This window comes from Lissotriton helveticus, chromosome 9 (assembly GCF_964261635.1).
Source record: "Lissotriton helveticus chromosome 9, aLisHel1.1, whole genome shotgun sequence".
NCBI lineage: Eukaryota > Metazoa > Chordata > Amphibia > Caudata > Salamandridae > Lissotriton > Lissotriton helveticus.
Window position 1 is genome coordinate 608,690,650 of NC_136070.1, and position 24,008 is coordinate 608,714,657.

At 43.8% G+C, this 24,008-nt stretch overlaps 1 protein-coding gene across 1 annotated transcript in view; it reads right to left on the reverse strand.

The window, feature by feature from the left end:
- The window catches only part of SHKBP1 (SH3KBP1 binding protein 1), a 306,095-nt gene that overhangs the window by 240,696 nt on the left and 41,391 nt on the right, over positions 1-24,008 (reverse strand). The window contains exon 2 of the mRNA XM_078660638.1: positions 16,405-16,458. Coding sequence (XP_078516764.1) covers positions 16,405-16,458 — 54 coding nt within the window. The remainder of the gene's footprint in view (positions 1-16,404; positions 16,459-24,008) is intronic.

The window sequence follows — 24,008 nt, forward strand, 5'->3', positions numbered from 1 at the left end:
AAAGGTGATACCAGGGTGGCTTTGATTTGTTTTTGCTTCTTGAGGGTGAAGTTAGAATCCAAGTACCATATGTATGAACCAATTTTGCATTTCGTAACGGTCCGAATCGCTACTTTGGGCCATTAAATGCAAAATTGCCTTTTGGTATGTATGAAAGGCATATGCTGCATTGCAAAATGTGATTTTGACCCAGTAGAAATTGCATTTTGCGAATCGCAAAATAGGAAATCACAAATAGGGATTTCTGATTTGGGATTTAAGTAACTACATGTATGTACATAGCATTTACTATTTGCGACTAGGTGCAAAATGGCCATTAAGAAAATGCTATTACCATTGAGTTGGATCTGATGGTAACCAGGTGCAACCATCAAAAAGGCACCCAAAATGCATAAGGGTCATTCACAATGGTGGCTTTGTACAGGGGGTGTTTGCCGCCATTGGAGTTCATTGTGGCAGCCTACACTACGAAATCTGTTGTGGATTAAAGCGTGGCTACATAGTAATCTGTAAACACTTTCTGACCTCACTTTGGCCTGGATATTTATGCCTGAGGTGAAGCACATGTTCGACTAGCACTTTTGAAAAATGTGTTAAACAGAATTAATAACATCATTATGGCTGTTTCAGGAAAAGCTATTTTATTCCAAAAGCATCCGAACCTATGATTATTACTGAGATGTTATACAATCTCCACTATTGTTTTTTTATGGACTCTAGGCTTGTTATGTGTAGCCCGTTAATTCCGATAGGGCCAGTAGAGTCTACATACCTCCAAGGTACAGTTTAGAAAAGTCGTTCACAAGATCCATGTTGGCCATGTTGTAAACAGTGCACAATAGCATGTTGATCTATCAGCTGCAGAAGATTGCTGGCATCTCTTCATCTGAGTTAGGATGGTTCCAGTCCTTCTTAGTGGACAAGGCCACTCGGGTATGTCAAAGATGGTGTGTCTGTCCATGTATTCTTGTCACCAGTGTTATTTAACGTGTACATTGAACAGTTGCATGATTGGCAGGAAGTACTGGGGCTAGGGTTTCAGATCTCTGCCACCAACACACAGTTACTACTTCCTGCAATTGATGACTTTCTTGTGGACTATTTGGCTCTGACCCTTCTGTAAGAGGACATTCTAAATGGGATGCAGTAGCATCTGGCTTGATCTGAATACAGGGAAAGGTGAATAGATGTTGGTGGGCTCACAAGCTATAGTCAAGAAGCTTAGCTGATCTCACAGTTACAGGAAAGGGAGTAATTCTACTATTAACAGCTAACTCAAAGTAAAAAAACGTGGGAGTGATTTGTGTTGGATTTTTTACTTTAGAGTGACAGGTAATCAATGTACAGGTACCTTCATTAGTCATATTTATTGAGTTTCTCATCTGTAGTCTTTATGTTTTCAGGGACAATTGAGCAACAATAGTGCAGGTGATGATAGGTTGCCATTTGGAATAATGATTGATTATTTTTTGGAGGGGTCTCCTAACAAAATCTTGTGACACCTTCAGAGTATTCAAAACTAAAGCAGGAGAGTAGTGGCATGGCTCAGCCATTATGATCAAATTTCTCCAAAATTGTAAAGAAAACATTGTTTCTTCATTGCAAAGCATGTTAATTTAGATTGTTATTCTTAATATATAAATCAATACACATAAATCGTCTCACACACTGGATAGAGTGTTCAACCATCTACTTCCTATAGATGATTGAGATCCTTGAAAAATGGCTTATTGGAATTTCTAAGATAAAGCAACAAAGCAAAACACCTTTGGGTGGATAACACTTCCACATAGTGAGGACTAAATGGTGGAATGAGCTGCCATTTGACATACAGCCACCCTTCTTCAATCTAAAGTAAGATTTAAAACATTCATATTTATGCCCTTAATGGTTAGGTTAGGTCATTTGACAATGCCTTTTGGCACCTTTAAAGTTCTGGTTTAATTGACTTGACTTATTGACATGAAACAATAATTCAGTATCTATGATACAATCTAATCCTTGTACTGCTAGGGAAGACTGACAATGAAAACGTTTCAATTGGTGCTAAACTTTCAAATAACGACTTTCCTTGTCAGTGTTGTCCGCTGATCATTTGCATGCCTCCCAGATCAACTGCACGGAGGGCCCCCAGGCGTGAGGCCGGACAGCTGCAATCTGGTCACGGCTTTGAGCCATTCCAGGACTGGATCAGGGTTACTGATATCTATTTGGCAAACAAGAGCTTCCATGACGATCTGTTTCCAAAATTGCAATTTCCTATTTGGAAATATCAATTTTGCAGTTAACTAAATTGTGATTTCCCAATAGCAATAGCGAATCCGTAGAAATCACTATTTGGAAATCACACGTTACACACATTACATTTTGCAATATCCGAATTGCGTTTGACGTATTTACTATTTGGGAATCGCAATTTCGTACATATGGGCCTAAATGACTCAGCATTCAGTGAAAGTTGGGGTTCGAAACCGTCAAGGTTTAGCTCATTGAGCCATGTTTGTCCTGTAACTTTGTTGTTCTTGGCAAATAACAGGAATTCTTTCTTGGTTATGTTGAGCTTCAGGTAGGCCCCTTCAACTAGATCAAATGTAACGTATTCTAAAGCCATTAGGGAAGCACCTACTAATGAACAAATAAGCAAGGTGATACCTGACACGGACATCCGATCAGTTTCACTATGAATAATTGAGCATGTTCCAAAACGTGAGGCGCGGTTGCATGACATGAGGTATATAAGAGGTGTTCTGGTGACGTGTGACTGACTGAAGAGCCTGGTCCATGTGCTGGTTGCAAGGATAGACACAAGGCGGAAGGCGTTTTGATCCAGTTAAGGACACACGGAGGAGGGATCAATGTGAATCAAATGCAATAGAGACCCCACCGTTGGCCATAAATTGCAATAATCTCTTTTTGTGAGTACCCAAAGTATCCAGTTAATGTGTACTTATATAGTAATCACTTATTAAGAATTTAAAGATACATATTGTCTCATTTACACATCATATTATCCACGCCACGTATTTCTTGTAACAAGGCCTGTGACTACTTAGTGAAGCACAAAAAATGAAAACATAGCCCACAAATTCAGATTAATTCATTAGGATTTTTTTGTGAAAAACATATCTACACACTCTATCGACAGGGATCTTACATACGGATAAATAAAAGTTTAACCAAATCAAAACAATTTTCACATCAAAGAACACACCAGTTATAACAGAAAAACACAGAAAATTGTCAAACCTATGTAAACATACAGTACTTAAAAGAAAATCTTTTAGGTTTGAAAAATCAGTGGTCCCAAATGGTTAGGGAGTGGAGTTTTGCGCATGTCCCTTTCTAGTTACTAGGGGCCCGATGTAGGTAGGACTCATTTACCGAATTTTACCGATTCGGTAAATAAGATTCGGTAAATGAGAAGGGGGGACATGTAGGAACATCCAGATGTTCCTTTTACCGAATCGGTAAAAATCTGTATTTACCGATTCGGTAAATACCGACCGGTAATGCCCATTCATTCCTATGGGCTTTGAAGCCCATAGGAATGAATGGGCATTACCGAATCGGTATTTACCGAATCAGTAAATACCGACTGACACAAGGGTGCAGGGGGTGTCACTTTGACACCCTCTGGCACCCCCAAAAGAGGCTCGGGTGCCATGTGGCAGGCATACCTGCCCTAAGGGCAGGTTTGCCTGTCATATGGCACAGGTGTGCATGCACACATGTGCATGCACACCGGAATCGGTATTTTACCATCAAATAGATTTGATGGTAAAATACCGATTCTGTACGGCTTGTGGGACTCAGAAGAGTCCCACCTACATCACATATTTACAGAATCGGTAATAAATACAGATTCGGTATTTTACAGAATCGGTAAATTTACCGATCGGTAAATTTACCGATTCTGTAAAATTCAGGGCCCTACATACCGTTTCTGATTTACCGGTCGGTAACGGCCGAAAATACCGATTTTCGGCCGTTACTGACCGACCTACATCTGGCCCTAGATGTTGAAAATGTATTAAAATGGTTCTGTCAATGGGCCTCACTCTCCTCAACCTCGTGTGTTCGTCTACACAGTTCGACCTTCAATAGGGGAACCATTATTTTGGTGAAGATCTTCCTGAAGGAGGGATGTGGGACACTAAATAGAAAAATAAATGTGTAACACAAACTTATTACTTAGGTTTTTATTTATTGATGTGCCTACAATAGGATATAGTGTACATACCCCACTTAGCCTCTGCATGTATTCAAGCTTCTTAATGTGAAAGTGTTCATTGTGGTAATAATTCCTTTTTTCCTTAGTTCCTTCATATTGGTTCTTGCAACTGAACACATATTAGGGAAGAAAGGATAAAGCAATGCAATGGTGGCCTAGGCTAAGCCTATGGACTGCCAAATAAATCGTTCGTCAACATGTGAGGCTCAAAGAGGTTTACCCAAGTGTTAGTAGACTGTTATCATGTACACAGCACTACTCAAACACTGCATAAGTTGAGCTTCCTGTGAGGTCTGTAACTAGACAAAATCTGATTCTGCCATTGAGTGGCAGAACGGACTCTTAGCTGGTGTCTGGTTAACTTTGTGCACCGTACATTGTCCATTCGCCTTGCTTGTTGGGAGATCATTGAGGTGAAGCAAGACAGGATCCAACTTTCGCCAGTTCAGGTCTTCTTCCCTCTCACATGTTCAAAGAGGTAAGTGGGTGTGAATTACATATATTCCACTTAATTACCTCATTCATGTAATGCTCCATTTTGTGGTGCCAACTCCATTAACCCAGGTAAAGAACCAATGCAGTACGTGCATTGAGTCAAAGGCCCTCTTGTGGTTCAGTTACTGTGTGTATCTTTGGAACGTTATTTTCTCTTGTTCGGTGCATGACTGATGTATTTGTGGGCAGTGGGCCCTAGGAGTGATCACAGCTAATTAATGGGAATGCTGAGTTTCGTGTTTTGATAGTTCAGGCATGTGTAGGCCAAGCAGTGTGTGCTGGTTTTAGTAGTCTTCTGTCAGTTGTACAAACATACAAAAAATATTGCCTGGTTACGACGAATCCTTCAGGACTCTGAGGCAAAGGTGCTCTTGCTAATCAGTTACTGTGTTTTTCTTGGGAACATAGTCACAGTTAATGGATGGAAAAGCTACCCACTGCCTTAGTTTTATATTGTAGTGGCATAGGAGTATAGAGGATGGCCTTGATAATCTTTTTAACAGTTATACAAAGATGTTGCTTATTTTTCGACACATCTCAATTCTCAGTTGTCTTCAGACGTAGGATCATCTGAGTTTCCAATCTCAACAAGGTGTTCTCAACATTATTAAGTCCTCTGACATGTTAAGACATGTCCGAGGACTTAATAATGTTGAGAATACCTTGTCCTAAGACTGTGCACTTTGTCTGAGGTGGTATGATTTGCCTCGAGGAAATGTTCTACCATTAGTGCCTTCAGTGTTTTGCATCAGATTCTGGATTTGTGTTGCCCAAATCATGGTTGTACTTCCCCAATTTTTTTTTTACCTATGTATGCTTTGCCACACGGGCACACTGAACAACACACAATGGTGTTTTGTTACAATTAATGAATTCCGTATTTTATAGTATATTTGTGTCACATCTGAATTCTTCCCCATCAATTGCACTTGCACAAACAGAGCAGTTCCCACACCTGTGGTTTCCTTTCCTTGGTGGAAAAGTTCCAAGAGGCTTCTCGTGTTGACAGTCTGTGGCTTCTTTGTTGTATCAGCAGGAACTAAACAGCCTTCTTTTTAGAGAAAATTGTGGTAAATTACTGAATTGTTCCAGTCGTGAAATAACGTTACAATTTATTCTGATAGCATTTTTTATTAGGTTTGTGGCTCCACTAAAGGAAGTTGCACAGACAAGGCGATCAGCCTTGTCTGGAGCTATGGAGCAAGTAGGTATTCTCGCCAAGTACATATTTTTTTTTAAACAAATTTTATTGAATTTTCTGTTTCAACCCTTCAATTGCAACATTATGCAGTTACACACAATATCATAATACATGGAAGTTAGCGTACAGTGTACGTACATTATCAACAGTAAGTGTACATCATAGAAATACAATTATCCCAACCCTCCCTCCCTACCCCAACTTCGTCTGGCTCCAACCACTCATATTGCATATGGCAAAGTGCTCCCACGTCCACTCCCGGCTGCACAAAAGCACACAAAGGGTATATATGCGCCATGTAGCGCAGGAATGACAAGCAGTGTAATTCCTTAAACGTAGAGACTAGTGAACAGGGGCTAGGCGATACGGTGCGTGTTACGCCCGAGCTATCGGCACATGTGGCGGGACCACAGCCTTGAACGCTTCCAGAATACTGACCCAGTCTAAAGAGATAACTCTTTTGCGCAATCCCCGTGCTTCCTCCCAGCGGATGGCAGCACTCTCCGCTCCCCCCATCTCACCACTTCCTCATGCCAACCGTAAATCTGGGGGGGTGTTGTCGATTTCCACCGCATAGTGATGGAGCGTTTGGCCAGAAGTAGAGACAGGTCTACGAAGCGAAGTTGCACTTTCTGTGCCTTAGGGCGTCGTATCAATCCTAAGAGGCACACCACAGGTGTGTCTGTGACAGGGACTTTAACCACAGTTGTAAGCAAGGACAGTACTTCCGACCAATAAGGAGTAAGCACGGGACACTGCCATAGCATCTGCAGAAGGTCAGCATCCTCTAGTTTGCATCTAGGGCAGCAGGGCTGTGTAGTTGGAAACATTTGCTGCAGGCGGTGCGGGGTAAGATACGCTCTATATAAAACCATATATTGAATGAATTTAAACTTCGTGTTCCGCAGGATTCTCGTTCGGTGCGCCAAAGCTCTGTCCCAGTCCCAGTCTGTCAGATCCGTTCCCAGGTTGGCAGATCACTTATTGCGTAGGTCAGTTAGTGGGGTTCTAGTGGGAGTAGTAATGCCTTTGTAAAGCCATTTAGTAAGGTGGCGGCCACCTCCCATCAGATAAGTCATAAAGACCATTTCGTGGCGTGGGGGTTCCTCCCTGTTTAGGGCCCAATGTTTTTTCACGTACTGCACGAGTGCAGCATGTAAGAGGTAGAATGTGTCCGTGACCTCCTGATGGCGCGCAAAATTATCATGGTCCATGAGCAGGCGGTCATCAAAAAGGTCACCCACCGTGGTCACACAGCCCTCCGCCCAGGGAAGCAAGCATTATTTAGTAAGCAGGCCAGTGATGGTGGGTATCCCAAGAAGCGGTGTAGTGTCGGAGTAGGGGAGACAACTGCGCATGTAGGGAGTGGCTTTTTTCCAATAAGTGAGGGCAGTGCGCAGTAGCAACAGGACATCCGCCGAGATCCCAGCCTGCGGGAGCAGCAGGGTGCGGAGCTGCCCTCGGTCTACATCGGCAGAGGAATAGTCAATTTCCTGTAAGTAGCGCCCTGACAGTTAGTAAGATAGCCATTGTAATTGGCTCGCATAGCAATATGCCCGGAAATTTGGGGCCCCCAACCCGCCCTTATCAGTGTCTAGTTTTACTTGGACAGCCCAACCCTACGGCGGCCAGTACCCCAGATCAAAGCAGAATGTGTGGTGTTCAGGGAGTTGAGCATCGGGGTCGGGATCACAACCGGTAGATTGGTAAAAAAATGTAAAAGCCTGGGTAGGACCACCATCTTTGAGATCGCCACTCGGCCCATCACGAGAGTGGTAGGGAGGACCAGAAAGTGACCTGGGAGCAGAGTGACCGAATAGCCTTGCCCAGATTTCCCTCTATGAGGTCTGGCGTCGATCTGTAGATTTGTATGCCCAAGTATCTGACAGTGTGTGGGGCAACAGTTAGGGAGTGGGGGCCGAACTGGACAGTCTCTGGGTGATCCCCCAGCCGGAAAAAAAAGGTATAAGACTTACTGTCATCGATTGTAAGGCCAGATAGCCGCGCAAAGGAATAAAAAATGCTTGGGACAGGTGCAAGAGAGGTTATCCCATAACATTGAAAGTAAACGCAAGTTGTGACACAACAAACTTAATCTACATGATCAAATGTCCATGTGGAGATGTTTATGTAGGACATACAGAAAGAAAATTGAAAATACGCATAAATGAACACAAAAGTACCATAAGACTAAAAACTACGAAGACCAGCATTGCGGAACATTTCACCCAGATGCAACATAATGCAAGCCAGTTACGAGTGTGTGTATTAGAGACATTACCGAGAAAAGAAGGATCTTTAAACAAATTGAGCCTGTTGAAACAAGAAAATTACTGGATTTATAACCTGGGCAGTCTGAAACCAGGAGGACTGAACGAACGCACTGAATTTCTGTGTTATTTATAAAAGCAGCGCATTATTTAGGTACATGCTTTATTAGCCAATCACTCATGTATAAAGCCAGCGAAAGCGTAGGACCTTTACATAGTGAATGCGAGCACCTGGGATGATTGACTTAGGAACAATAAAGTTACGTAGAAAAAAACCCGCCGGAACTAGCGAGATATTAGAGCGCATGCGCGAACCGAGCTATACCGGAAGAGAAGGGCGACAGAACAGGACGCCATCCACGCCGAGGTGAGCCGTTAAGCTACCCTACCCATGAGATACACGCGCGTAAATATGCGCTATTACTGGAGTGTTTAGAATCCTCTAACTTTTAGTTAGCGCAGTCGGCGAAGCGAGAATTTTAGACAACTACGGGCGCTTGGACGCACCTAATAGCGTAGGATAATAAGTCTTCCAGTATCCTGCTAGTGTAGAGCACGGGTTAAGTACACAGAGTGTTGTTAGTTAACACAGGTGCTTATGAGTTCCACGGAAAGTAGAATGCTAGTAACGTGCAGTTAAGTAATTTAGTATAATGAAGTTTGATAATAGCAGAAACTTGTGTAATGAACTTACGAAGTCACGGATGCTAATTTCATTTAAATTTCTTTTGATTGTTGTAGATATAATGTTTCCCTGATGAAGGCAGATATTACTGCCGAAATGCATTGGATTACAGAGAAATAAAACGAAAAAAATGGATTAATCAATTTACTTTGAATCAGCATCATGTTTTCATTCATTTGAAGCAAAAATTTGGATTTAACACAGAGCTGGTTGCTCAGCACAAATCGGTGCCCAGGGGGACAGCAATACCCAACTAGGTATAGCTGCTACGTTTGGTTGTTTACGCATCACCCAAGACGGGGAGTGAGCCCTGGAGGCACGAAAATAACAGATAAAAATCGAGTACACGCGGTGCACGATCCTACACCCATTCAGCAAGAGAGGTAAGGTCATCAGCATACAGAATAAGTTTGTCCGCATATGCGGAAATTACATGTGTCGTCTGCCCCCGGTGGATCCCCCGTGGCATCGCCGATAGGCGCAGCCCAAGGGCCAACGGTTCCAGGGCTAGCACAAAGAGCAGGGGGGACAAGGGACAAGGGGCAACCTTGTCGGGTGCCCTTACCCACCGAGAACTCCGTTGAGATATGCCGTTCCGTGCGGGCCCGCGCTGTGGGGTTCGTATAAAGTAGTCTCACCCATTTCAAATAGTCCTAGGGGATTCCAAAGCATTCTAGCGCTCGGAACATGTAGTCCCAGTGAAGCGTGTCAAATGCTTGTCTTAAATCTAGGGTGACACAACCCGCGTTGGCCCTCTCCTCGGGGGTGGCTGCCATGACATGATATAATCTCCTGATACTTGAGCGAGGTGCATCGCGCTGGCACAAAGCCGCATTGATCTGGGTGTATGAGCTTGTGCACATATGGGAGCAGGCTAGTACCTTACTCAATATTTTATATTCGGTGGGGAGTAGGGACAATGGTCTGAACCCGGACAGGTCCGTCGGCGGACTTCCTGGTTTGGGGAGGGATACTACCAGTGCCTGTCTAGTAGAGTGGGGCAGGGACCCTGAGGACAGTGCTGCTTTGTACAAGCTCTCTAGATGCGGCACCAAGGCGCCCGAAAAAGTTACGTTATTCGGAAAATTCTTGTAATTTTATCTCTTGTCCCTTCCTGATCATTATAATGTCGACAATATATTGTTTCAATAGCCATATCTATACTCATGCGGTTAACAGTTCGAAAACTTATTGTAATTCTTCCTCTTGTCCCTTCCATCTCAATTATAATGTTTCTACATACCAATGTGATGCTTATATGGATTATTTCCAAAAATCCATTTCTCTTCAAATAGGGCCATGAACATAATTGCTATTTGCAGCACAGGGGGCCAACCCATGGCTGTCTACTTGATTTGCAAGAAAAGTTGTTTGTTGAAGTGAAAAAAATTACTTTTTAGAGATATCCGCGCTATTTTCAGGATATACTCAGTGGAAACCTCATGTGGTCTCAGTCGACTGTCCCAAAAATATTCAATTGCTTCAGAGGCATGTTTTTGCAGGATGTTAGTGTACAGACTAATAATATCCAGTGTGACCTGGGTATCCTCTGTTTCATCCAATGCAATTTTCTTACTTTTAATTATGTCTGTGGTGTCTTTAGGTAACTTGGTATGTCACAAACAAGAGGTTTAAGGAATAGATTAACGTATCTTGCGAGTGGTTAAAGTATAGAATTCACTCTGGCAATTATAGGATGCCCTGGTGGGTCAACTGAGTTTTTGTGAATCTTGGGAAGGATGTAAATGACTTGTGTCCTGGAAGATTTTAGGACAGCCATCTGACACTCTTACCCAGGGCACGAGTCCTAAAAAAAGAAGTGGGGGGACGCTGTCACCGGAAGTGACGTCACAACAGGAAGTGACGTCGCGAAAGGTGGCTTGAACCATCAGGCTCATTGTCTGGGGGAGAAGTGTGAGTGCATGAGACTGTGTAGGTGGAGTGTCAGTGTGCATTGTGTGAGGTGAAGTGTGCATCAGATTGTGTCTAGCCACAGAGTCAGTGAGCATGCGAATGATTGTGTCTAGGCAGAGTATGAGTGCATTTCAGATTCTGCCCAGTTGAAGTGTGAGTGTGCATGAGATTGTATCCAGGAGGAGTGTCAGTGTGCCTGAGAATGATTGTGTCTGGGGTGCCTATGACCATGAAATTGTGTCCAGACGAAGTGCCAGTGTTCAGAGATTGTGCCTAGGTGGAGTGTGTGTGTGTGTGCCTGAGATTGTGTCAAGGCGAAGTGTAAGTGCTCATATATTGTGTCCACGCCGAGTATGTGCGTGCGTGAAAGATTGTATCTAGGCGGTGTGTGAGTGTGCGGGAGATTGAACCCAGGCGGAGTGTGAGTGCACACGAGAGGCCAGCACAGGGGTGCCTGGGAGACTCCTATCTGCGTGTGTGGAGCCAGCAAGAAGGAATGCAGCTGATTAAACCGAGCCTGTCCGGCCTCGCGGCGGAGCCGGGCCTGCTGCGGTGAGGGCTCGGAGGTGAGTGCCCCCCCAACGCTGCACCAAGATGCACCCCTGCATCTGAAAGGGCCCTCGCGTTGAGAACAGCGTGCCCGCTTTGTTGTGATCTCGCATATGCATAGTGACCTGCACAAAAGCCCTGACGGGGCCTGATGTGCCAGTCGTCATCTTCGAACAGAATAGTGTGAAGTCGTGTGAAGAGAGGCGCCCCCAACCCCAACCCCACATTGTCAAGCATATAGACTCTTTCCACTTCAATGGTTTAGGGGCCATTGACGCGTTAGCTCACCGCTTAGATGCGATTGCATCCGAGAAGCCAGCGCGTGAGCAGCGTGCTGCATGAGCTCCGATCTCGTCCCAGAGAAGGCAAAGAGTGAAGTCCAGCTGTTTGTAAGTGGGGGGACGCCGTCCACCTGCGTGGTACCCCGACTCGAGCCCTGCTCTTACCAATTTGTATAAGTTCTTCTATTTCATTCAGAATGAAGAGTGACATCCTCTGGTATTTGCCTGTAGTGTTCTTCGTTTAGGAGTTGTTTCGAGAGTTTTCTTTCCTACTTGTGCCTATCCATGATCACAGTTGCTCCCCTTTTATCCACAGGTTTAATTATGAGGTCTTCACTGAGTCTCAATAGTGCCTGTTGTTCCTCTTTTGGTAGGTTGCTTCTGAGATATGTGTTTCTCTGTTCAGTCTTGTCCATTTCTCGCACCCCAATTCTTGCAAAGGTTGAAATCTAAATCAACATGTTAATTTTAGATAGATAAAAATTGGATGTTTTCTTTAATCCAGAGAATACCTGTGCCAGAGGAATTTCTGTACTTGTGAATAACATTTTCAACTTCATTTTACAAACAAAATGGAGTCCGTTCCCTTCTGTATTTTTAGTCTGGACGTGCTACCAGCTTTCAGCCTGGCTCTCACACAGTCCAGCCAGAGCAGCATGGAATGTCTTTATGACAAAGCAACAGCGAATAACAACCTTTGTGAACAACTGGTGCTACGTCATAGTAGTGAGTTACTTTATTTAAATCGCTGTTCACACTAGTGGTGCTCTACCAGAACCGTACATAACAAATGCATATTTACTGTTTGACATATTTGAGGCGGTATAAAAATTATTTTTAAAAAATCTGTGATAAATAAAGGGTTCAGGCTATCAACACTAAATGCGCGGGAGGATCCGTCTGCTGTTCCTGTTAAATGATACAGACAAGTTTTGTGTGAAACATGATGCCACATATAAATATATTAAAGAAACATAAGAAAGGACAGGGTCTCAAAAGATAAAGAGCTGCTTCCCAGTACGGCATAGAAGCAGTTTAAGTAAGTAAAAACTCGACGCATTCACAGAAATTAACAATTCTTTAGACAATTTGAATATTTAGGATGTTCAAAGGGGCCCTCTGGTTAACAAGGCCACAAACTGCCTTATTAGCGTTCTATGAGTGTTATATGACTGAAGAAGCTAAGTGAACTGAAACCTGTAACAACTTATTTCTCTAGTAGATGCATTAAAAGACACAGGTACTAGCCGTCCAATTACCCGAAAGTCTGTTTGCTATAAATTCTGTTGGGCAATATCAGGACAGTATGAACATTTCCTGCTGGTATCTCCCCATGAGCTTAAGTCAATCACAAGTGTCATTCCCTGGAACGGAGAATATCCTTGCAGAACTAGAACTAAAAGATGAAAAATTATAGATTCCGTGGACTTTTGTAATCACATTTACCACCTGCGCTGAGCAGGGGCAGACAAGCCAATAGACCCGATTCAGGGGGGAGACTTCCGATATTTCTGAACCCCGCCCCCCAAAAAAATGTATTTTGGCTGCCTCCCACCTGCATTTGCCTCCGCTTCAATAAGGGAAAAACATTCTACCGATTTAAAAAAATAAATAAAAATTAAATCTCTTAATTTCCACATCTAATATGTTGGGTATTTAAACGCGTGGGGCTAAAGTAGTCTCAGCACGGAGGTAAGCCGGGAGGTTCTAGGGGCTGCTGGGATGGGCAGCTTTCCATGCTTACCCGGAGGGGTAGGACCTATCAAAGATGTGCCTCAGCGCTCCTATAGTTTTACTAGGTAGGGTTTCACACCCAGTGAAATTGGGGCCAGTACCGTCGCACCTGATAATTTTTGAATGCGAAAGCACTGGGCCCTTTGATTCGTGCGCTGTAGTTTTCGCCCCCCCCCCACACACACACACTTCATTGCGTCCCCACAAAAACAGGAGAGCCAACTTTGCTCAACTCGTCATCAGACCCTAACCTCTGGTTATTGCGCCAGGGAGGAAAAGCGTTCTGGTTTGAGTTTCCGGATGTTTTTTTTCCTGTTCCGGAGCATTACACGCATTTCCACTAATTAGCCAGGGCCGCAGTGGCAATACATTAGTGTGTGGCAGCAATACCGTTTCCTTTCAGTAATTACTATTTCAAATAGTTGGTTCTGTCGGCCTACTGCTGCCTTAGAGATTTCCAAAAATAACCAGCATTTCCAGAATGTTTCAAATAATGGGGAAATGGCCTTCAGTAATCTTAATGCGGCCAAACCATTTCAGCAACATTTTAAAGACGTGTTCTACAACAGGACAGAGTTAGGAAACATAATGAGGTAAAGTCTTGCGTACACACTACACCCCTTCGGCGATCAGCCTCAGGCATTAACGCATGTGAACAGCAACAAACAAAAGGTTGTTACTTTCCATGTGTGGCACTTTCTCACATTTGTCTGATGCTGATGCGTTCATATGAATATGCTAATGAAGTCTGGGGTGATCTATTTGCAGCAACTAATTAAAGGGGAGCTCAGTGCACTTCACGTCTGCATTTTTCAAAGAGGCTACTAACCATTTCTGGGTGTGCAAAGTGTTGAAAATGAGGAAACTCTTCGATATTCCCACGAAAGCAGGTTGTGAATACCTGATAAAGACTCATGGGGGGGGTTTGCTCGCAGAAAGAGAGCAAAATGATCTGCAACTCAAATTCTTACATTTTATACCGACTTGGCCCGGATGCAGACACATACCCCTTGCTCCATCAACTGGAAGCTTGAATCTCTAGATTAAGGGGCATTTGTATCATCCGTTTTTATAGTCGCAAACGCGATTCGCAAAAAAACAGCTTTTGCGGCAAAAAATTCGGGAAATGCGAGGTATGATTAAAATCGCATTGCAAAATTAAGGAATCGCAAAATTTGCGATTCCTTAATTTTGCGTCAGCATTTAAGGAATCGCAAATTGCGATTCCTTAAATGCTATGCATGAAGCACCCAAGTTGTGCGATTTCTCATTAAGAAATCGCAAATTAGCACCAACTTGAAGTTGGTGGTAATTTGCGATTTCTTTCACAAATGCACTTTTTGCCATTTGTGAAGGTGCCATGTGGCGCACATACATGCCCTTGGGGCATGTATGTGCGCCATATGCGCACACATGTAAAATTCAGGGGTGCATCAGGGTGTCCTTATGACACCTTTGCACCCTTAAAATTATTCTCAATTTGCGATTCTCAAATTGCGAATCGCAAACTGAAAATAACTTCCCAATCATTCCTATGGGCCTCCTGGCCCATAGAAATGAATGGGATGGTATTCCTTAATTGCGATTTCGCAATTTGTGAATCGCAATTAAGGAAGACTAAGAAATAGCTAAAAAATTGCGATTTTCTACATACATCCCTTTTAGCAATTCTCAAGTAGCGATTCTCAAAAAATCGCTATTTGAGAATCGCAAACAGGGATTTTCATACATATGCCCCTAAGTGCAGCCTCAATACTGCTTCCAGATGAAGGCATCTTGTCTTGCCTATCTCAAACGTCTTAAGGGTGATGTGAATCTGCAAAACACCCAAGTGCGCCAGTCGCCACCAACTTTTAAGAACTGATCACGTTTTCAAAACCTGTAAAGTGTGGTCAATGCAAGCATATGTACTTCATGCCCACAGGGAATAATATATAAAATAACTGTATGAGTTAATAACTTTACTTATAATATGAATGTCACTTCATACTATCTCAAATCCGTTATAGTACATGGAAGACCCAAAAATGGAGTGCTCATCACCATTTTATGCACAAGATGCCATCTAATATACTTGAATACCCTCTGTGAAAGTAAAAGCTGCCCTTTCGAATGACCATTGGGGTAATAGCCAAGATCGAGCCAATACCCAACTCTTCCCAAAGGATATAGAAAGCAGGCGGAAAAGCAGATTGTACTTAAATGCTTTGGTTACGAGGAAATATAACCTTGGGAGCTCAGCAAATTTTAGGGTTTGGTATATCAACAAATATCCAAATACTTGGTGCTTCTAAGGGAGAAAGCGCCACCGGCAAAACGGATTGTGTAGAATGCGGTACTTCGTACAGGTCACGCACTCGTGATTCATATCAGCTCACTACGCGCCTTACTTCGTATTACTCAGAGATCTACTTCATTATGCACGGAATGTGTTCATGTGCCCATAGCTAAGTTTGATAACTTTATTTAGTACTATTTCATGGAGAGACTTCACGTTTGATGCCTACTGAGCATGCAAGAAAAGGTTTTTGAAGTACCAATAATACTACGATTTGGACAGTCTACCTTTTGAATGTTACATAAAGTTACAAGCAAACGGACTTTGGATTACAGGCCCTGAAGAAGTCTACTGTGCATTATACTGCACGACGGAACACGTGTTGGTATTTTTCTGCATTTGAGAACATTAAGATCAACCTCTGTATAGCAAAACAAACTACCTAACTGTATTGTGATGTGAAGATTACAAATAAAAACTGAACCTGGACCTGGATCAAGAGTTTGTTGGATACTATAAAGGATTGAAAGTGTGCTCAGGGGGACTTTGTATTTGGAAAATCAGTTTGGCATTAACATTCTCTCCACAGTACATCAGTGACATTACTTTACAAAATCGACTGGTCCATTCTCCATCTGATTATCTGTTTGACAACACCCTCTTCTGTAAACTGCATCTTTACGACTCCAGAAATCATAGTGTGCATCCCTTCCCACCTTCAGTTGCCACGGTTCCAATTCTCTCCGATGACTCCAAAGCCACTCACCTTGAAAAGAAAGAATCGGAGATCCATGTCAATGTCTGTCGTGAGGTGCTGAACCTGGTGACAATAAATGAAAGAAAAAGGTTAAGGACACGAAAACCAAAGAGGACAACATCAATTTGTTTACTACGCGCTTTGCCATTCCAGGACCTACGTAAGAGTGGGAAGGAACACCATTGCTATTTAAGTCACATTATCAAGCGAGTCCACGTCCACCCTGAACAAAGTCACTAGGCAACTCAACATTTCATTCCCGAGATTATAGTTCTTTTCACCAGGTCAAATCTGATCAGAATATTTTTTTTGTGACAACCTGTTGACGACCTGTGAAAAACGAGTTTCAATCCTGTTTCCATCAAGCAGATGTCTGGCTGGAGACAGAATCAGTTATCTTACACAGCTAATACAATCAAGCAGGCAAAAGATCAGCCCCCTCTGATGCACTGGTTGTTCTAAGTGCTTTTCACATTGGTTAGCCCACATTCCTTAGTCATTGGTTAATTGAATGTTATTCATGAGGGCTAGTGTTTTGCAGGTGCACTAAGGCAATCTGGTTAGTGCAGCATTCAGAGGAGCCCTCAAAGGGAAAGGAGCACTCTTGTGTGTCTTCTCGCACTCCTCCGCACACACCATGTCCTCTGCATGGATTTCAAATTCAATGAGCATAATAATAATAATAATAATAATCCACATTTGTAAAGCGCACAATCACCCGTAAGGGTCTCTAGGCGCTGGGGCTGTCGGGAAGATTAAGCAAGCTATTGCCCAGAGTCACATGGTGCTGGGCTAATCTGCCACCGGTGCCAGGGATCGAACCGTGATCTCCAGATTCAGTCGCCCTAGCTGCGGCGCCACACCTCTTCCATACCAGTAGATGGAATGGACCTTCCCCACCCCCAACCTCCCGGATCGGTCGCTCAGAACAATGAACTTGGGTTCCAAGAACAAGCACAACTGGCTAAAGAAAGCAGAAAATTAAATCACGAAGGACCCACATTCCTTTTATATGAAGTTAGTAGCCACAGAGTCAAACATGTATTTCCTTAAGGTGTCCCGCAGCTGCATGGTAAAGCAGCATCCTATGGAAGGAGGTGCCAGGGGAACCTGTGACTCTTAGATTGTGGATTGGGAACCCTCTAACCTGTCAAATCGGAGCCTGAAGCCCAGTCCTGAACTCTCTGGGACAACAAAATACATTTATTAGGCCACATGCTGACCGGTAGGAGCTAGCCTGACCCACGGAAAGGGAACAAAAAATAATCTTCTTACTTCCTTCAAATAAATGCGACCTAAACCCAGAAACGTGCACTTGGCTTTTCAATGGTTTTTACAGGGATAGGGAAAAGAAAAGGAGTGGTGCAAGGCCAGGGAGAGCAGAGACAGGAGTTCAGACTGTGGTGCAACCTAAAACTTAAGAGGTCACACCAATATTGGAGGACTTTATCTCGGAGTACCCAAACACTTATGCACCCAAGCATTACTCATTCATCCTACCTGCAATCAGGGGACGCAAACACAACAGACTGCATAGAGTTACACACAGGAAGGGTCAGTTGGTAGTCTTCATACTGTGGTACCGGTAAAAAAAAAAATGAAACCACAGACTATTTATCAGCTGCCACATACCATGAGTCTTCTCATGGCCTTGTCATGGGGACAGCAATCAGTATTATTAAAAGGCGCACAAGGTTGAGGTGTACCCCTCTGACACAAGATTCTCACTCTCTGTTGTAAGAAAAGAACAAAAACATACAGAGCACCAGCACAGTAGCCTGCACCTTGTATACGATTACAATGCCACATATGGAGCAGATAAAGTCATACGGGCAACATGGCAGTGCTGAGCAGCTACAGGTGGGAAATAAGATTCGGTGTCTAGTCTGGCAGCTGGGGAATATTCATAACACGAGGAAACTGCAGCAAGATATAGAATTCGCCAATAATATTGTTACCAAATGTAAGTAATTTTTTCCTTAGGTTTGTGGCAGCCAGTTAATGTGCTGGGTACCTTGTCGGAGTAAGTGTGAGCAACTAGATTCTGTTGCCTTTGTGATCTGTCTTAGCGTTTAGCAACCTAGCATGCTTGTCACTGCTCCTGAAAGGACTGAAAGGAAATTGCAAGATAGTGGCCGAAGCAAGCTAGGCAAATTGTGTTTCCAATTTCCTTTGTAAAACCTTGCAGCTGGTCTTGACCTGCTGGTTCCACCTCTTTTATTTTTTCTTTAAATTTGTTTTATTACATTTTCATGTATTTACACAGGCAACATTGGCAATCACATGCAAGTTACATTGATGGAAGAAATCACAAAGCAGATGGTATCATTCTAACATTGCATAGTAAGGATTTTGCTTACGCGGACCATTTGGAAAGCCTAATAAAACAGGGTATTAATATTATAGAAGAAAACACAAGTGTAAAGCCCCACTAATTCAACATGGTGAGATAACATGTCAGTTTTAGTGTATCGCAACCTTTCCACAACACACCCAGTCCCCTCCACTGCACATGAATTGTATATTACAAATGTATGACGCCATTCCTTGCTGCTTGAATGACCCTGATGCGACTTGGATATATACATGAGGTGCACAATGTTTAGGTCCTTGCAGGTTTCCTATGTTAAACAACCCCACCCCCATAATGACGTCTATTTTACTCTATGTTATTAGTTAGCTCTTGCGTCTCATCGACCCTGAGGAAGCTTCCGGTGTTTCCGAATACTCCTGGCAGGAGATGCGGAAGTCTGCTAGTATCGCAGCCCACACTGCTGCCAGCGGCAATGTATGTAACCCAGTTATATCTTCGCGATGAAGTGCTACGCTTTCCGCCTGAGCCTAGCATATTAGGGATTGGAACCAGGCCTTCGCAGCTGGGGGTTCAGGAGACTTCCAGCGCCTGGAGATTAACCGATTGGCTCCAATGAGTCCAAGGTCTATGAATCTAGTTGTTACTTTATGTTATTAGACCTCTGATAGAGAACCAGTAGGCATACCTCCCAGGTCCACTCCACTGTGCGAGTAGTGCACTGGGCTAAGTGCATAGTGACCGTTTCCCAGTAGGAGACGGTTGCAGTGCAGGTGCATAGCATGTGTAAGAGGTCTCCTCCTATCAGAACACACCTGGGGCATTGGGCATCATTGCGGCCAAAGTATTGATTAATCTTGGCTGGTGTCATGTAAGCTGTGTGTATTATGAAGTTTTGCATGAGGCGGAATCTGGCATTACGAGGAATATATGTGGGTCGTTCTAGGATGGCCCCCCATTCGCGTTCAGTGCTTGGCCACTGTAGGTCTGTGTCCCAGAGGGTCCTAAGAGATATCAGCGGGAGTGCTGCGTGTGTCCGTAGTGATTCTGCTAACCATCTAGTAAGGTGACGCTAAGTTCATGCAAATATTGGATTGCCAAATGTGTTGCGGGCTCTTGTGCTATGTCACCCCACATTGTTCACAGCGCCCGCGTCAACGCGGCGTGAAGTAGGAATTGGCCATGCGACAGGCTGTATTCTTCGGAAAGAATATCTAACGGCATCTGTTGTTTATCGTGGTATAAGCCCCCTAGGGTTTGGATTCCCGCCCCTTCCCATAAGTGGAGCTCTGCCACAGTGATTACATAATGTTGCCTGGGCGTGCTGAGCACGGGTAGAGAGGGCGCGTATGAGGTGACTGTTTTCGTGAGTCTTAGGCTACGACAGAAACAGGTATAAGCTACTCTTTCCAACAGTTGGGTAGGTGTTACTCCTGTCCTTCCGGGGTGAAATAATGTTATTATTTGGGGGTGGGTGTAGCCTAGTTGCTATGTAGCGGTGTCTGTGAGTTGTAGGCCACCGATCGATCGGGCCACCCATTGCAGCTATGCTGCCAGGTTGTAGTTTATATACGCTTGAACACGCGGAAAAGTGCTGGCTTGACATATAGGGGTAAGTTGGTGAAGTGACAAAGGAGTCTTGGAAGCACCATCATTTTCAGAAGTGCAGTTCGGCCCATGATAGCCAATGGAAGGGTGCGCCAGAATGCCATTTGCGAACTTCTGTGATAGCGCGCATGAGGTTTCTCTCCAATAGGTCCATTGGTTCTCAGTAGATTTGAATTCCAAAGTGTCTGCTGCTAGTGTACTGATATGTTGTTGATCGGCAACACTGGGTCAGGGTTGACTAGGCAAAGAGGTACAGGCATGACTACCGCCAGTTTATTCAAAGTCCTGATAGGGAGGCGAACTCTAGTAGCACTCTTTCTATTGTTTCGCACGGCTTCCTGATATCCCGGAGTTATATATTAACAGATCATCCGCATAAAGAGAGACTGCATGTGTGCCGTATCCCAAGGGGTTGCCCCATTCTTCCATTGTCTTGCGCAGGGACTCGCCTAGTGGCTCAATGGCCAATGAGAACAATAGTGGGGAGAGCGCGCAGCCCTGTCGTGTGCCGCGTTCAATTAGGATTGACTGAGATATATATGGGCCCGTCTTGACTTTGGCAGTAGGCTGAGTATATAGCAATTGGACGAGAAATTAGAAAGTTGGTGCCCAGGCTGTAATTGCTTAAAACAGCAAATAAACAGTCCCACTTTAGTGTGTCAAATGACTTCTCTAGGTCAAGCACCAGGCAGTCCGACTGTGTCCAGCATTCCCTCGAGTAGTGAGCTACTCTAAAAAAGCATCTCAAGTTCATTGATGTACAGCGGGCAGGTACGAATCCATTTTGATCTGGGTGTACTAGGTGCAGCACTATTGGGGCCAGCCTGCTTGCCAGTATTTTGGCTAGTATCTTGTAGTCCATTTTAAATAATGCTAACGGACGATACGAGCCTATCATTTCCACATGTCTGGCTTAGGTAACAAGATGTAAACAAAAACGGGGTTGACCCTGTGTCCCTCAGAACCTGGGTTAGTGATAGTTCAAATAAAAATTGGTTCTGTTGGGTACGCACAACACTTATTTTCACCGTTATTATTTGGTTTTTAACTGGTCTTATAATCCAAAATACAAAACCATCTAAGTAGCTTAATAGCTGATCCCACCTCTGAAAGAGAAAAAGTGAGGCTTCATACAATCAATGAAAAGATAGCCTACAAGCAACTTTATATTCTCTTTATATTAAATGAATCATACTCTCGTCTATACAAAGACTGTCAATATCATAAATAGAGTGCAAAGAAAGTGAAAACAATGAATAGTGATCACCACACAAAAGACAATAACATAAAAGACAATATATACATCATCAATACATTCAGGTCAACAATCTATACAAATACAAAGGTCTAATTTCACAAAGGCCATCCACTGTTGTAAACTTCTTGAACCCTTTTGATTTCTTTTATTTCATTGGAGTTAGGGGGCCTGTAGGAAGTGTCGACGTTTCGACCCTATCATGCGCCAACTTGTCAAGACGATTAAATGCACGACAGTCCTGGGTTCCAAGTGCAAGAATGTCACCTGTGGTCCTGATACAGTCTTCAATTCGGCAGATTTGGAATGCCCTGTCTCAATTCAATCTCCCACGGCTGAAAATGTCCGGCTTGAAGTTTCCGACTGGTTGGATCTAATCAATCAGCTCTCACTTTTTCTCTTTCAGAGGTGGGATCAGCTATTAAGCTACTTAGATGGTTTTGTATTTTGGATTATAAGACCAGTTAAAAAACAAATAATAACGGTGAAAATAAGTGTTGTGCGTACCCAACAGAACCAATTTTTATTTGAACTAGGTAACAAGATGAGCAGGATTAGCAGAGTGTCTCTGGTAATATAGATGCTTCCTTTGAGCTATGGAACAGTGACAGTAGTTGCGGGGCTAAAATGACTTGCATGCTTTATAGTATTCAACTGGCAGCACATCGGGTCCTAGCACTTTACCTGTGGCTAATGCCTGTATTGCCCGCTGTACCTCTAGGAGTGTGATCGGTTCATCAAGCTCAGCTCTCTGCTCCTCAGACACATAAGGCATAGTGAGTGAGGATAGGAAAGATTCTAGCGCTGTTGGTGCTTCGCGGATTGCTGATCTATACACGCTGGTGTAATGGGCGGTGAATTCGCAGTGAATGTCATTTTGGTGAATCAGCAGCTGTCTTGACATGGACCGCAACTGTAGAACCGGTTGTTGTGTGTGCTCTTGCCTGATCAGTCTTGCTAGCAGTCTGCCCGCCTATCTGCTGCCGCATGCGTCCACGCTGCATGTGCAGTATAGTTTAAGCAGTGCAGGCGTTCAATAACCTCGGCGTGTTTTTGTCTCTGGTTGTCCAAAGCCTGTTGAGTACCAGTGTTGTGCACTAAAGTTGGTTTCTAAGCTGGTGTATCTTCAATGCGTTTTGCCTCTCCGTCTAACTGGCAACAAATACTCCAGCTAAGTCCTAGACACTGCCCTCTGATTATGGCTTTGCATGCATCCCATAGAATGCCTGCATCAGGGACTGAGCCTGTGTTGGTTTCGAAGTAGGTATCTTTAGCTGCTCCCACTGAGGCCCTAAAGGGGGGGGGGGGGTCTTCCAATGCTAAGGGCTGTAGCCTCCACATTCGGGTGGTGCGTTCTACGCTGTCACCTTGTAGTTGTAGCGTGTGAGGGCTTTGGTTAGAGTGCGTACAGCCGACGTAGTCCGTGTTGGAGCAGTCTGCTAGGAGTGTTGTATTCCCCACAAAGCAATCAATGCGGACATGTAATCAGTGTGGGTGGGAATAGTGTGAATAGAGGCGTATCTGCAGGTTTACTGTTCTCCACACGTCTACCAGACCCCAGTGGGGTGACCACTCCCCTCTGGTTCCACCTCTTTCATAGTGGTCTTTTCATATGGTTGGCCTTTGATTTAGTTGTTTACCCAAGAATGAACTTCAATACTCTTAATTAAAATCGCTGAAGCTTATCAGACGTGCTTAATAGGAATGCTCCAAAGAGGTCTGAATTTCTACTTTGCGAGCTCGAAAAGCTTCCTTTAGAATCCAAGCTCTTTTTTTTATTTGCCATATATTAATTGATTTCTTGTCTTACAGCCCTTGTGTTTCCAGGATCCGGCATGCTGCCAACTCATTTGAACTATTGTAGCACAATCAGAGTTGAGTCGAATGATTGTACTAGTTTCAGAGATGCTGCTGCCACCACAGTCTTCCCGCAAAATGTAAAAGATTTAACATGCCTCATCTTAGCCCTTTTAAGTTACTACTCCACTAGAAATAGTCAGTTCATTCCCGTTTCTAACAGCAACGTTAAAAAGGCAGTTGGCAGGACTCTTTTTCCTTGAAGGATGGGACACATTCAACTTGAAAACCACGTTCCTGCATTCTCATCGCTCACCTGCAAATCTTGGAGGACCTCCTGCTGGGCACAGACTATAACGGGGGGGGGGGGGGTTGGGGTGTTGTAGCCATGTAGGATTACTGAAATCCCTGATTTGCACGTTTCAGGTTCTTCCTGTGACTGCGCTCCACACCCACCTATGCGGCCTTCTGACGGTTTCACAGTGGGAGGATAGTGTGGGTGGCTTAAAAAGAACAGGCAGCGGAAAGGCAGGGGTGTGTATTAAAAAGAAAGGACAGATGGGTTTAAAAAGAACAGATAGTATGAGGGAGGATTTAAAAAGAACAGACAGTGGGATGGGGTTTTAAAAAGAGCGGACAGTG